General features: G+C 40.2%; 3 protein-coding genes across 5 annotated transcripts; 2 read left to right on the plus strand and 1 right to left on the minus strand.

Moving 5' to 3' along the window:
* Positions 1-284: 284 nt before the first annotated feature.
* On the minus strand, positions 285-11,918 carry l(3)L1231 (lethal (3) L1231). 3 transcript variants are annotated; one of them, XM_068297527.1, is made up of 6 exons: positions 11,691-11,918; positions 5,417-5,852; positions 3,079-5,048; positions 1,814-3,000; positions 1,640-1,741; positions 285-1,538 (listed from the first exon to the last, which is right to left on the minus strand). In XM_068297527.1, the coding sequence occupies exons 2-6, from the start codon at positions 5,738-5,740 to the stop codon at positions 1,264-1,266; spliced, it is 3,858 nt and encodes a 1,285-aa protein (XP_068153628.1). In that variant the 5' UTR covers positions 5,741-5,852; positions 11,691-11,918; the 3' UTR covers positions 285-1,263. The 3 variants fall into 3 exon arrangements, with proteins under 3 accessions (XP_068153628.1, XP_068153630.1, XP_068153629.1); XM_068297529.1 differs by having other exon boundaries at positions 11,734-11,751; XM_068297528.1 differs by lacking the exon at positions 11,691-11,918 and adding an exon at positions 11,298-11,316.
* A 523-nt stretch (positions 11,919-12,441) lies between these two features.
* LOC137582477 (serine protease easter) lies at positions 12,442-13,892 on the plus strand. Its single transcript, XM_068297045.1, has 4 exons — positions 12,442-12,593; positions 12,681-12,862; positions 12,922-13,069; positions 13,143-13,892. Exons 1-4 carry the CDS (start codon positions 12,533-12,535, stop codon positions 13,832-13,834), a joined length of 1,083 nt encoding a protein of 360 aa, XP_068153146.1. The 5' UTR covers positions 12,442-12,532; the 3' UTR covers positions 13,835-13,892.
* Positions 13,893-13,960: 68 nt separating this feature from the next.
* Positions 13,961-15,779, plus strand: Hexim (Hexamethylene bisacetamide inducible). The gene is made up of 3 exons (XM_068296765.1): positions 13,961-14,120; positions 14,287-14,838; positions 14,909-15,779. The coding sequence occupies exons 1-3, from the start codon at positions 14,099-14,101 to the stop codon at positions 15,385-15,387; spliced, it is 1,053 nt and encodes a 350-aa protein (XP_068152866.1). The 5' UTR covers positions 13,961-14,098; the 3' UTR covers positions 15,388-15,779.
* The last annotated feature ends 16 nt before the right edge of the window (positions 15,780-15,795 follow it).

A 15,795-nucleotide genomic window follows, 5' to 3' on the forward strand; every position in this document is an offset into this window, starting at 1 on the left:
ACAACGTTCAAAGCTAATCGAAGAACTTAAAAGCGAATATACATATATATATATATAGTTTCATTTTACATATATATATGTAGATATTTGTATACATATAAATTTATTCTTTAATGTTTTGTTGGTTTAAATTAAAGCTTAATACGTATGTGTATATATATATTTTTATATATAGGTAAGTATTTATAGATATATATATATATATATTTAGTAATACGATTCGCGGTTTCAAACTAGTCCCTTGTACGTTGTATGTGAACAAATAAAAAAAAAACTTAAAATCATTTTGCTGTGGTTATTTCTTGATGTTGGCTATTGCTCTTGTTGTTGTTGTTGTTGTAAATGCTCTCTCTTTCTCTCTTTTTTTGTTTAAACAACATCCTATGCTCACTTAGAAAATAAACTCAATATATATGCCTAAGTGCATTTCATTTAAAATTCAAAATTTGTTGCTAAGATTTTCTACTAACGGCTTTTTATGTTTTGTTGATTTCTTTAGTTTTTATAGTTTTTTTTCAAGTTTCGTATTTTTTTTTTTAATAATTTTTTTTTCTTTGCTTGCCACATTTTTCTTGTTGGTTTTTGTTTTTTTTTTTTTTATTTTTTTTTTTTTTTTTTTTTTGTGTGTGAGTTGTATTTATATAATAAAGCTGCACTCTATAATCCGTTCTTGTTTCATCACTAAGAAAAAAATGAATGTTAATTACTATTATGAATAATGCTTCAATTTCACGCGAATATCGTGTACAATATATATCTATATATTGGTATTATATGGGACATATATGTATACACGTTTATCTTCGATTTATGTATAGCTTATTCAAGTGGCCTTTAACATTTTTTTTTTTTTTTCAGTTTTTTCTGCAATAATTTTGTTCTCTTATTTATGTTTTTTTTTTTTTTAGTTTTTTTCCTTTTTTACATTGAACGCATTTTGATAATTATTTGTATATATACGCTATATATATATGCTGGTATATATACATACACATACATTTAAGCAGCATATAGAAGAAGATTGTTTGCAAAAGAAAAGAAAAATCAGAATATCCGGAGAACGGCCGAAACGTGTTTAGATGAGAAAAAAAAAAAAAAAAACAAAAGATTTCAAAAAAGAGATTTGAGAATTCGCCAGAAATTCAGAAGGCTCGAAAGCTATATAGTTCATTAGAAGGACAGAGAAACAAGAGAGAAAATAAAGTAAAGAACAGTTTTCTACCATTAACGACTTCTTGAATGTGAATGTAAGGATGCCGCCGTTCAGGTCTGCACCAGGCCGCGTATGTCCAACACTGTGCCAGCGGGAGCACAATTATTGGGGCCATTGCTGCTGTTGCTGTTGTCGACAATTGTGGAGGCATCAATGCCGGATGTATTCGGTGAGTTCATCACGGACAACAGATCATCACTGACATCGAGAAAATCGTTAAGGAAGGCGCTGTCCCCCGAGCCGCCAATGGTCTGTTGCAGACACTTGAGGTTCTTATCGGCAATTTCGAGTGCCAGATCCATGGCCTCGCACTCAGCTTGTTGCACTGCGTCGGCCAACGGCCAGGGCAACATCGAGGATGGCGAAGGCACACATAAATTAGTACAATGAAAAGCAGAAGAAGATATATTGTTGTTAAATACACACCGGATTGAAACAATTCGTTGAAGGCATCGTCCGGCAGCGTGTCGAACACATTTACCAGATCGTGCTCCTCCAGCAAATGGGCACCATTCAATGCTATGTCATCTGTAATGTGAAATAGAGAATGAATGGTTTAGAGAATGCCAAGCGGGCTTTTGTGAATTTTGATCTACTTACCAGCATCGTTAGCGCCCATCAGCTCCGATTCACTTAGGCCACCCAGGCCCGTGTCTTCGGAACTGGCATAGGCAGAACTATTGTCGCAAACACCAAACAAATCCTGACCCAATAGATTCGCCGTATCGCCCAATTGTTCGATATTGTTGTTCCGATTAATACCGTTGTGCGTGATTGTATGTTGGCCACCCATCGCATTGCCAAAGGCTGTATTAAATGAGGGGAAACTGATGCTGTCACCGCCTTGAGAGCTAATGCTATTGTTGTTGCTATAATTTAGGCTGTTGTTGTTGTTATTGTGAATGTTGCTGCTACTATTGGTGTTGTGATTAAAGTGCAAACTGTTGTTATTGTGATGATGAAGATCACTATCGGCTGCCGCCAATTGGGCCACAATTTGGCTAATCTCTTCGGCCTTGATATTTGCATTGTCCAACAGATTGAAGCTATTGTCCAAGTGCTGCTGCTCCGCTTCGAATTTAATCAAAGGTAGATGCTGCTCCTCCTGTTCAAATTTCGGCATCAGTATTGGCTGTTGTTGTTGTTGCTGGTGATGGTAATCACTGCTGAGTGGAGCTAACGCCGGAGGTATGGATAGATTTGGATTACTCAAGGAAGCTGCAGGTGTGCTTATAATAGCGGATGCGGATACAGATGTAGGCGTAATGGAATGGCGCGGTATATACGGCAGCTGGGACTGTGAAATCCCCGAAGATTGCGAATTGCTGGCTATGGATTCCAAAGATGTGGTGCTACTCTTACGTTGTAACACAGTCGATGGCATGACAAGCGGAAGCGTTGTGATCACTTGTTCGGGTTGTTTCCTGGCTCGTTTCTGGGGACGATTTACCGGATTTACATTCGTTTTACGCTTGCGTCCACCACCAGCAACTGTCGTATCGGGTACTACCACAGAAACCATTGTTGCCGCTTTTACAACAGCCGGAGTCACCTGTTTAGGTGGCTGCCTGGCGACATCGCGCAGATGACTATGCGTCGCACATAGAGTGAGCGTGTGCAGGACATCAAAGACAGGTGACTGGCAGGCTGTACCATCCATACGCCAGGCCATGCAGGGCCGGAAAAGCTGCTGTGTGGTATTCTTCACAATATGGCGTTCGCAATGAGCTGCCATACTCAATGTGGGCTCCTTGCAATTGGCCACTAGGCAGCGATTACCAATTCCTCTGTAGACACAATGAAAGAAATTGAAGAAATGTTACAATGGTTCAATTTGGATAGATCAATTCCTGCATTCTACTTACATTGGCTGCTGTTGTGCAGCATGATCCTTGTATTTGACCAATAGAGTCTGAATACATTGCAGACGTTGCCTGGCTGCCCGCATGGGAACCTCTTGCAATGATCTCGTGGAGAGTAATTGCAAAGCTTGCCGACGAAGCAATCCCTTGCGCACAGCAATGCGCTCCTCACGTCGATTGCTTGGCGACAGAGGTGCCTCCAGAGACAATTCCTTGCCCAAGGAGGCAGAGTGTAGCCAATGCTGTTGCAGACAGTAGGGCACATCAGACAAAATGGTTTCATTTTCGCTGCTTGTTAAACAGCGTTTTGTGGCGGGTTTACAGCGTCGCCGACGTATCGATGTCTCCGTTTTGATAATAGGGGCTGGGGTTTCAAGAATTGGGGATGCAACTGAAGGTAACGGTGGTGGCGGCGGTGACATCTTTGCTAATGATGGTGTATTGTTGTTGTTGAATTTATTGTTGCCGTTCTTGGCGCCAGCTGCTTGCATCGTTTGACGTTTGGGCGTAGCATTGATGGCGACAATACCATTGGCAACTTTGGAAGACTTTTGTTCAGTTTTTATGGGTAATGGTGCGGGTACTGATGCTGCTGCTGGTGGGAGTGGTTGTGGTTGTGGCGTAGCTGATTTCATTTTGAGGGCGGGTGCAATGCCTCCAGATACCACCGTTAGTTGCGGCAACAGATTGGCAAGCAGCGGTGGCGTAGGCGGCGTTGGCGGTGTCAATGGCGTCACAATTTTTAAATCTCCCCCACAGCCACCTATTGATTCAGTTCCTATTCCAATTCCGGCACCAGCGCCCGCTCCCGATCCGGCCATTAACAGTGGCGGCTTGCGAAAGATTACATTGACGGGTATCTCATTGAGATCGCTGTCATCCATACTGCTGCTGCTGCTGTTGCTGGGTGTCATTGTGTGGGGAGCGGTGGTACTGACGGAATGTGGTGCTTTTAGTCCAGCCACTGGTAAAAAAGCTGGCGTTGATGAGATTGGAACAGCTTGAACATGTTGTGTTCCCGTTGTAAACACTGTCAATGGCGGTGGTTGTTTCAGATTGTAATTGTTGATGCCACCGACAACTGATGGTTTGTTTAATGACTCCACCATGTTGTTATTGTTGTTGTTGTTGTTATTGATTTGGCACACCAGCGGCAAGGATTTCTTTTTCTTCAAGCACTCGACCTTCTGCAAATGCTGGGCCAATGTGTTATGATGGAATTTCGAGGGCGGCAATCCGCCACCCTTGGGCGAAACAATTGGGGCTACCATAGCGGTCACAGCGGTCGGATTGTGGGGCAGGGTGGGCGAAGGTAACGAGGCGGGCGATGTGGGCGGACTGACCAAAGCAATAACAGCCTGCTGCTGCGCCGAATGCTGCTGCTGCGCCGAATGCTGCTGCTGCTGCTGCTGTTGATGGTGCTGCAGTAGTTTCTGGTTTGTGTCCAGTATGAGCGGCGTTTGCCACAGCGATGGCGTGTGGGTGTAAAGTGGCGGCGGAGCTAAAACTGTAACTGAAGGCAGACATGGTTGCGGCTGAGTCAATTGCTGTTGCTGGTGATGCTGACCAAGTCCAGTTAGTTTCTCCTGCTGTTGTGGCCTCACAATGCAAACGTTTGTCGCTCGCTTCGGTGACGTTGTCGTCGTTTGCGACTGCGATTGCAGTTGGGACAATGTTGGCGGCTGCCTTGGCTGAGATTGAGATTGCGTGACATTATTGAAATTCGTTGTTATTGTTGTTGCTGTTATTGGTGTTGTTGTTGTTGCTGCTGTTACTGTTGTTGCTAAAGACGCCTGCGCCTTTGTGGTTGCTGGTGCTGCTGCCGCTGCTGTGGCATTCAACTGTGCAACAAGGTTTGCCTTTCTGTTGGCTGCTCCAGCTGTTGTTTGCCTCTTATTATTATTGTTGTTGTTGTTGTTATTATTATTATTGTTGCTCTTGCTGCTGTGTTCGTTTAAGCGGGCTCGAGATTTCTGCAATCATAGTCAAAAACAAAAACAGACAATAAGTTTCGTTTTGTTAGCAAATTTTACTCTTTTTTTTTTTGTCATTTAAAAGTGTAGCTCCTCCTCCCCCTCCTCCCTCACTACAGTTAGACCTTCAGAGCTGCTCTGATCTCATTGAGCAAAACATTGATAAAGACAAAGCCAAATCAAAAAAAACTTTAAAAATTGAAATGAAAATACGCCTAGATTGGTTTATTCAAGGCTCTGTCATTGTGCAACGAGCTAAAGAATTAAATTAAAGATAATTTGGTACAGAAGTAAACCTAAAGAGCATTGATTATTCGTTGACTAAATGACTACAACTGCTTTTTCCTTGTGTTTTGTGTATTGCTTACCTGTGCATTAAATAAAATTGGCGGTGCGACTGCAACAGTCTCTGTGAATGCATATGGATCTAAGTCCTCTGGTGGAGACAACGTAGACGGTATCGTTGTCGACGTTGTTGTTATTGTTGTTGCAGTTACTTTGCCGGCGACTCTATCCAATGGCGTCAGCGTTGTTGTTGCTGCTGTTGCAATACGTTTTGTTGCTGCTGCTACTGTTGTTGTTGCAATTTTAGCTAATGCTGCTGCTTGTTTTGTTGTTATTGCTGTTGTTGTTGATGCTGTTGTTGTTGCTGCTGCTGCTGAATGAAATCTTGAAGCTTGCTGACATGACATGTCCAATGTGAAGCCGTTGCTATTGTTTTTTTTAACTTGGCAAATACGTTTTTTATTTTCCTTTTTGTTTATGTTTCTGCTGCGTTTTTGTTTTTTGTTCTTATTATTTGATCTGCAATTTCAAGTCGATAGGTTAATAATCAATTGACCAAACGACAAAATCAACAAATTTTTTAAATTTAGTTTTATGGTTTTCATATGGGAATTTTTAAAAATATTTTGGTATCCACTTTTACTAGCCCAAGTAGTAATGTTGGATTGAACCTGAGATAGGGAACAAAAAAGAGTTGCTCGCTAAAATGTTTACGCCAAGCAACTGAGCAATTTAGTGATCAACTGAACAACTACTTCACTTACTTCGAAAAGAAAAACAAGTGAGTTACCCAACACTACCAACTATTCATAATCATAATCAAAATATAGAAGGCATCGCTTCTTGTGAACTTCGGCAATCCTCTCAGCTGATTAATGCGTAAATTATATTTACTGAAGAAAAAATTCTTTCTTGGTTGCCTTTAATTAAAATGACCGTACTCCCCCCAATAAAAAACAAAAACACAAAAATTTTGTTTGTGTTTGGCCTCTGCTGATGATAAGGCGCAGAGCAAAGCGACGCAAAAGCTTAATTGTCGTCATCAAAGGGCGTTGTCACGTGCTAATGCTGCTCCTCTCCCTCTGCCGCTCTCACAATCACTCTCTTTCGAAATGCATTCGTAATACACTCCCCCCCATACACGCACACACTTACACATTACCCGTCATTCCATTCCACACTCTCATTCGCACTCACTTACTCACCGACGACTCAGGCGAAAAATCGAAACACGAATACGATTATAAAAACAAAACTACAATCAAAATAAATAAATATAAACTCTTGTCTCCCTTGACTACATCCTCCTACTCCTCCTCATGTCTTTCTCGTTTCGCTGTCGCAAAATCAGATCAAGTGAATTGCTGCCGCCGCCGCCGCCTTCGTCGACTGCGACGTTTGCTTGGCTTTGTTTGCTTCTTCTTATTATTATTTGTGCTGCGGCGGTGGCGGCGATTGCCTCTTGGCACCGATTGTCGCTGGCTGCTAATGGCAAAAGTTGATAATAAAACAAAAAACGCAATCATTAAAAATAATAAACTTACACCTACTTTATGTATCTATGTACATATATAAATCGCAAGCAAACAGAGAGAGAGAGAGACAGAGAAAGGAACGCACAGAACAGAAAAATTTGCATGCTAAACGGAAAAAGAAATTGCAAGTTTATCCACAACGAAATACTCTATAAAGTTCATTGCATTTAAATTTTTAAAAAAAAGAAAAAAAAACTAATAATTCTCCTTTTTGGTACTCACTCCCGAGGGATCAATGGCTTTGACTCAAAACTTTTAAGTTAAGAAACTAATCTGGACAAAAAATTAGCATGGAGTTCTCTCAAGAAATATGCTCCTTCAACTTGTAGGGTATATGGTAAGGCAATATGTGTCCGAAAAAATGCCAATTGCGTACAATTTCAAGAAAAATATTAATTTTGTATATCTGAAAATGAACTTCTTTGTGAATATGAAGCAAATATTTGGGCTGAGCGCCAATCAACAAAAAGAAAAAGAAATGACGAGGATGTTCTGTTTAAAAATAAAAATTCTATACTAGAGTGCAGTGGATTTTATTTATGAGCCCCCATATTCTCTATATCAATGCATCAATGGATTCATTTATTCAATGTTGTTTCTTTTACATCTTGACTTCATTCATAACATTCCAATTTGCCTATGATGATTACGCATAAACGGAACTTTCATTGCACTGGCTGAGTGGGTGGGTGAGTGAGTGAGTGAGTGGGTGAGTGAGTGGATTGGCTTTGTCTAAGTTTTTCTTTTACATTTCTGGGAAAGCAGGAAATTGATTTAGAAAGCAAGTTCCCAGTGTCCCTCCTCCCCCCATCTTCTTACGTATGCAAGAAGACACGTTGATATCAGTGTGACGATGGTGCCCCTCCCTGCCTCTACATCTGCCCCTAGCCCTGATCCATGGCATTTTATAGCTCTTCTCACACAGTTAAGAGTGTACGTGACAGTTTTGTTTATAATCATTATTATTTATTCATTGTGAATCGTTGAAAAGGAAAGACGAAGCTGACTACTGATAATACGATACGATGAACGACATTGAGTACTTAACGTAAACTTTAAAGGTTGAAACCGACCTACCTATGTAAATATATACATATATATGTACCTAGTGCGAAAACTAAAGTTAGCAACAAAATGCCAAAAAGCAAAGTAGGCAAAGGTTTTTGATCCGAAGAGGAAGAGCAACGGGCTTTGAAACGAATTTAGCATACAAATAAAAATACAAAAATAAATAAACATCATCCATGGGGCCGAAAGCAAAACTGTCGATAATTGCAAATAATGATGACTATGGGAATATTTTTTGTTGTTGTTCTTGCTGTTGTTGTTGTTGTTGCTGTATCCGCTCTGATCTCGGCGTGTCCATCTACTCTATGGGCAATTCTGCTTCGGCGGGTTTTTTTTTTTTTGGTTTGGTTTGGCCAACGTTTTTTTATTTTTTGGTCTTAAATGCTAACTCGTTTTCTTGTTTCTTGTTCGAATGATAAGCCTGAGAAGAAGAACAAACGAAGAACTAAAAAAATAAAATAGACAAAAGAAGTCAAAAGCTGAATGGCAAGTACAAGAAGAGAAGAAAAAACCATTGTGTCAATTGTGTGTTGTCTAAATACACTGACAGAAACGTCTCACGTTTCAAAATTTAACAAAGAATCTAAAACATGTGCACAACACTTGAACTACTTTTAGTCTATGGGTTTAGTTTCTGATTAATTTTTATTAAGAAAATACATTTTTTCTCAGACTGTATATAGAATGGGAAAAAGAATGAATACAAAATCGTGGCGGATGCTGAATTTAAAACTAAGATTAAATCTTTATAAATTTGCCACCGATAGACTAGATTAATGAACAGCAGATTTATGGGTAAATCAACGACCAATAGATTACCAAAAGGTTGTTAGGGTAGGTAGAACAAAATCTTAAGAATGGAAAATTTTTAACTTTTACCTGCTGCTGGTAATTGTGTTAGTCTTTAAGAAGGCAACAAAAACCTGGTACACATTGAAGGTTGTCTTTGTAGGGGCCTAGAGTAACTATGCCTAAAAGGTCTGCACTGCTGGTTAAATGAGCTACAACAGAAATACAGGCAGACAGATAGATAGATAGACGAAGCAGGGCCATGAGAGATGAAGATTGGAACCAAAGCAGCAGGCAGAAAGCCGGTTGAGAGGTTAATTACGAGAGCAGAGCCAGAGCCAAAGCGTTACGCTCAATGGGCTACAAAATCAACTACCAGTTGAACATTTTTCAAACTAAAAAAAACTTGTCTGAAATTAACACAAATACACAATACAAACAAACTTGTTAAATAGTTGAAATAGAAATGTGGTTGGATGTCCCTTGAAAAGGTAAACTTTTATGCTGCAGTCCCCGTTTCTCTATCCGTCAGACCGTCCGTTGTTATTGACGCACAACTCTACTGAAATACAATAAAATGCACATTGCAAATGCAGGAAAACTGAAGCCCCGAACCCGTTTGCTGCTTCCTTCATAACCGGAAACTGAAGGCTAAATGTGGAAAAGAAAGAAAGAAAGAAAAAAACACTATATAATGACGATGTTGATGATGATGATGACGGAGACGACGACGACCGCAACTATAGCGGAGAGCAAATGAGAGGAAGAGGATGGAGTGCTGCTGCATGAGAGGCAGAGGCAGAAACCAAGTCAGAGGCAGATGGTTGGGGGCCAAAAGGCACAGCAGCGTCAGCGAGACACAGCCAAGTCAACCAAGCCAGACGAAACTCTCCATACACACACACACACACATACACAGAGACCCAAGAGTATAGAGGAGCATGTAGGCAGCAGCAGAGCTTGTGGCCTGCTGTCACTTCCCACTTTAGTTTTGAGCTTATGTATTAAATATAAAAAAAAAAACCTCTATAAATATGCAAGTATGATCGCATAATGAAATATTTGTATCTTAAGGATTTTTTACTTTAAAAAGTTGAATTTCATGCTTTAAAATATTCTAACGTTTTTAATCGCAACATTAGAAGTTAAGGACAAGACATATAAAAAAACAGAAAATATATACAGATTTGCAGTCCTCGGTAGATGAGTTGTCTAATTGTAAGTGAACAGTCATTTGGGCAACTGAACAACGAGGACCCGGGTTCGAATCCCAGGCTAGTAGTGTATGGATGTAAAATTTAGTTAGGTTGATAGTTTTACAACTAAATCCCTATACCTATAATAATAATATACGGATTTCTAGGATCAAAATAAATTCCCACATAACAGATTGATTATTTCTATTCTCCAGAACATTTCTGAAACATTTTTCAGAGATTCTTAGTAAAAATACAGTCATAATCAGCTGAAATTTGTGGACAGAGCAGAGCTCTTGGGGAAACACACATTGATTTGAGTTGCTCTGTTCTTATCATGAATTTTATATTCCACAATTCTGAGAATTAGTTTTATAGATTTAAAAAATCGATTTCTGTTATTAAGAAAAGTAATAATTTGCTTTAATTAAAGTTCTCATATATCAATTTTGAAGGAAATTGAATTAAAGAGAAGCGAAGACTTTAAGGCGGTGATTTTCCATTAAAAGGTGTTTAGATTGATTGAGGTTTCCTTTTTTGTTTATTTTTTCTTTTGCTGTTGTATTCATAACAACTGCGGCACGAACATAAATGCACACACACACCACACATGCACATACACTTATTGTTTTTGTTATTTCACTTTGCCTCATTTTTGGCAACAAAACTAATATAATTTACACCAATACATTGCGTATATCATCCATTTATTCGTATATGTATGTGTACATACGTCTCTCTCTTTTATGGATGTGTGTCGAGTGTAATGTGCTAATAAACAAATCAACACAAAACTAAACAAAACAAATTACGAATTCAACAAATTCAAATTCCCGTGTAAATGAACTTTGCGTTGCTGGGTGAAGAAAGCGGTCGACGGGGGGAACTGTGAAGGGCGTGGGGGGAGCGGTTTTAGAGTTTCTCATCTGCTTCACATCTCGTTTCACGTATGAGTGTGTGGGTATGTACATATGTATGGGTTAATATGTGCGGGAAGCGCACCCAAAAATCGCCGGCGTTTTTATGTTTTCTTTAATTCTCCTTCTTCTCCTTTAGCCTCACCCTGCTGTCGCGTTACTCTTCTGCTTACACTACACTACACTACACACTTGCACATGCACTTGTACTGCCCTTCGTTGAAATAAATATAATTAATATCAACTATTTCGTTTCAGATGTGGTCGAACTTTGGTTCCTTTTTCCACTCACACACACACTCATTATTTGTATGTATTATCAACGCGACGGCCTCTGAAATACTGCGAAAACAAGAATGCGTCACAGGCAGCGAGCACACTCATACACACACCCATACAGATACATATATACACTCCCTCACACACACGTAAGGGGCAGCAAGAGCGAAAAAAATTTACCAAACCGTCTGATGACGAGTCAAAAACAAACTGGCGCCGCAGCGGAGCGCGCAGTGTACTTTGTTTGTGTACCCCTTCCTAACCCCTCTCCCAACAAGTGAACCCACACACACAACTACGTCAATTTATAGCGTTGCCATACGACAGTGATACTTTTCCCCAGCAAAAACGCTTAAAAATACATTATATGTATTTACAAAACAAATGTATGCAATTATATTTTTGGACATGCAGTGCTAAAGGAAAATTGATAATATTATAAACATAATTAGCAGGCATAATTTTCTTTAAAAAAATTTCAAAATTACTCAAAAGTTGGCAACTCTAGGCGTCTAACGCATACATACATACACACTCATACACGCACGCAAATGAGCACACACACAGACAGACCTGGGAATTTTTTTTCTTAGCAGTAAAAAAAATTTTTCTTTACACCGCAATTCGATTTTCAATTGAATTTTTCGCCATGAAATCTTTCAGTTGCCAACTCGAGACGATTGCGTTGCTGTAGGAGATAATATTTAGCAGCACTTTATTGTGTTTCAAATAATTGGGCAACGATTTAAATGCGTTTTTTGATTAATTTTATTATTTCACTTTACACGCAACTAAGATGGCGGACAGCTCTGTGCAACTGTATGAGTGCGTGAGTAATTTGGGTGTGTTTGTGTAAGGTCGTTGCCAGACCGCTAGAAATTAGTCAGTTGAAAAAAACGGTATTTCAAAACTGGCAATAAATTCAAAAATTATTTTTAAAGTTCGAAATACATTACCAATATCTTTATCGCAGTTGTTGCTTAATTTTTTATATTGTAATTCGATTGGATTAAATTTTGAAACAGCTCAAAATCAATTTTTGTTTTCAAAAAGAATGAAAAGTAAATTTAGAGCAAAAACTGATTTTGTTTTCATCAAGATACATATTTGAATACCATCTTGGCGTATATTTGAAACTTGTTGAAACAATCAAAATTATTTCTGTGTTTAGTGGTGTAGTTTCGAAAGCTAGTCCCAGTTCCGCTAATACGATTTTGTTATCTGGATCTCGCGACCCGCTCTCTGTGTTTTTATAGTCGTTCACTCATTCGTTCCATAGCTCTCTCTCCTGCTAAATGCAAGGGGCTTTATGTTAGTCACAATCTCTCAGTTTCAGTCACAAGCCCGACTTGTTTGGAGCAGTTGTAAATAATTCAAAATCGGATTGAAAATCTGGTTAATCCGCTCCAGACACTATGGGAATTAAATTATTTATAGTTGCTGTTGTTTTTTGCTCGTTGGCATTGAGTGCGGCGGGTAAGTACGTGATGGGGTCTCGGGCTGGGGCAGCTAAAACTCGTATTAACACTTGTCTAAAATCACAATTTTAATTTTCACTTGCAGGTCAGAGGACAAGGACTCCTGACTGTTTAGCAAAACTTCCCGATGGAAGGGTAGGGGGTCACTGCATTCCGGTACGCCAATGTGATTTCTTTATGAAAATCCTGGAAGCCGGTAATGTATCAGATAGCGATCGAATTTTGTTAAGGGAAAATCAATGCGATATACTTAATCAGGATATTCAGGTAAGGATTTGGCAAGATTGGCAATATATGTACATATGTCAGTTTTCAATCTCCCTTAGGCATGTTGCCCGAGTACAGTGGGCTTGGGAGCCCTTAATCACCCACTGCTGCCTAGAGATTGTGGTAGAGTCAAATGGCAGCGTAACAATCAGACAGAAACAACGATCAGGGAGTATCCATGGCTGGCTCTCATTGAGTTTACAAAGCGTAAATATTATTACCGAAATCCAAAACTATAGTCGAATCATGGCTGGGTTAATCCGGTTTCCCTTATTTTCAGAGAACAATGAGAAACTCCACGCGTGTGGAGGTGTACTTATCAGTCAGCGTTATCTCCTCACAGCAGCACACTGCGTCAAAAATTCAAATTGGACGCTGACTGGCGTACGCGTCGGCGAGTGGGATACCAGCACTAATCCTGATTGCCAAGTTTCTTTGGACAAATCCATGCAAGTGGACTGTGCTCCAACTTACCAAGACATTGCTGTGGAAGAGATTATAGTCCATCCGTTATACCAGAAAAAGAGTTTCAACCAAACGCACGACATTGCCATTATTCGTTTGGGAGCCTTGGCGCAATTAAATGATTTTGTTCAGCCCATTTGTTTGCCCAACAAGCAACTGCGTGCTGACGAACTAGAGGGTCTGGTCACTGAAGTGGGCGGCTGGCAGGCGAAAACTAGTACCAGGATGCGGAAAAGCCAAGTTATCATCACTTCTCTGAAGGACTGCCAAGAAAAGTACTCTGTCTATCACTTGAATATCCAGCCCTCGCAACTGTGTGGTGAGGCTAATGCCAACGAGTGTCATGGCAATGCAGGAGGACCCTTGATGCTCTTTAAGAATGATGGCTATCTATTAGGTGGCTTGTTATCTTTTGGTCCTGTTCCATGTCCTTCGGCTGGTTGGCCAGATGTGTTCACGCGAGTGGCATCCTACATTGAATGGATACACAGTAACCTGAGGCCCTAAATTAACTCGAATATAAAGTAATAAGTTTAATAAAAGTCGCTTCTATATTTGAGATTCAAAAAAATAACGATAGCTTTCCTTTTGTTGTTTATTATCGATGTTTGTGCATTTTCGTGTCATCGGCATTTCGCCAGCTCTAATAGGAAGAGGAGCAAGGGGGAGCCAAAACATTTTATATATGTCGAACGTTGGAGCTTCTTGGAGATTTCGCAAGCTTAAATAACTGGATAAAAATTTTTGGAAGAAGCAACAGTGAACGTTGTCATGGCCGAAGCTATCAAACCAGGTAAGATGCTGAAATTTTATTTGTGTACATTTCAGTGATAAATGACAACAATTGTTGTTCTATTTCTGCTGCAGTTGCAGCCGTAGAGTTGCTTTCGATATGATTTTACTGGCGTCCAAATGAAAGCCGCTTTAAATTGCGTGATATTGTTTATTTGTTGTTTCAGAGAGTTCCACTCAAAGGCCTTTGGATGGAGGCGGAGGAAGACATATTAGTGCCATGCCCAAGCGGAAGCATAGACGCGGCAAGAAATCGAAAATGGTGCCGAAACAGAATAACAAGAATCATGGTCCATCATGGAAACTGGACATGCAGCCAGGATCCAGCGCAGTAGCTGGTGCAGGTGCTGGCAGTGGCGGAGAAGCCGGTAAACGTCACAATGCACGAGCCAAATTGGTGCGCTCAAGGTCCCTCCTAGTCCCTTATAATACAAATCGGTTCCTGATGGAGGAGCACATGTCGGAACTTCCGAAAGACGACTCCGATGACAATTGCTTTGGCTCGCAAACGGAGGTTCTCTTTTTGTCTAAGGAGTTCTCTAATGTGTATGAACGTGCTCGACTGGAACGATTAGAGACAATGAGCAAGCAAGAGCTGATCCAGGAATGTCTGCAAATCGAAGATCGATATTCCAAAGCCCAAAATGTATCAAAAGAGTATGGAGCCAAGGTACGTAGTTTGGAGGACAAGCTGCGGCAATTGACGCGTGAAAACCAATGTGAGTAGGCACTTGTGATTAAATTAAGCCGAACTAAATCTAATAATCACTACTGTTTTTATCCTTGCAGTTCTGCGTTCACATTTCCTTCGCTCGTGTTCGACCCCTCCCGGTGGACCAGCGTCTGCAGCAGCAGCAGCCGCGGCTGCGTCACCACCTTCGGCTGCAGCTCCAACGCCAAGCTCTGCTTCTGAATTACAGGCACGACAACAGCCACCAAATCAACAACAGCCCACGCCCATGGACTCTTCCAGTGAAGATAGCGAAAGTGATAGTAGCAGTACTACATCGAGCACCACATCGTCCACAACATCTTCGGGCAGCAGCGATGATCATGCTATGGGCGTGGCTGGCCTAAATATAGCCAATGGTCATGTAGAGCGCAGTGCCCACTCATGTAGTCGCAGTCGTTCCCGATCGCGTTCACCCATTCAGCTCAATGGCCATGCCAATGACGAAGAGCGCAGCCGTCTCTTGGACTCCAATCAAATGGACGACGACGAAAACTCTAACGATGGGGCAACAAATGGCACTCCAGCCACCAAATAAAAAGATTAGCCAAGCCCCAAAACACCCATGTATATATAGAAGACTCAATCAATGCTAGAATCTAGCAGAAATTTTAATAAGCTCCTTGTGTTTAGTACTTAAGTCGCTTGTGAAAATTTTAGAGTTAACGTGTCTTTTGTGTGGCCCTTTCTTTCGTCAATTTTATCCAAGCCAAAATCGTATTAGAGATTATTTTCATTATCTAAAACGCTTCACCAGAATATCTCATTGGGTAATGCAGTACTAACTCACAAGTTTTAGTGATTAATCTGAATAATGTCTTTTAGTTGACTGCGTTTTTTTAATATGTCGAAAGCATTGCTTTCTCTATCGCTTTTAACGAATCATTCATTATTTTTAGAAAATAAATTGTTAAATTTTAAACTCGATAACTGGAAATCTTTTATT

Source organism: Drosophila tropicalis, unplaced genomic scaffold (genome assembly GCF_018151085.1).
Source record: "Drosophila tropicalis isolate 14030-0801.00 unplaced genomic scaffold, ASM1815108v1 contig_859, whole genome shotgun sequence".
NCBI lineage: Eukaryota > Metazoa > Arthropoda > Insecta > Diptera > Drosophilidae > Drosophila > Drosophila tropicalis.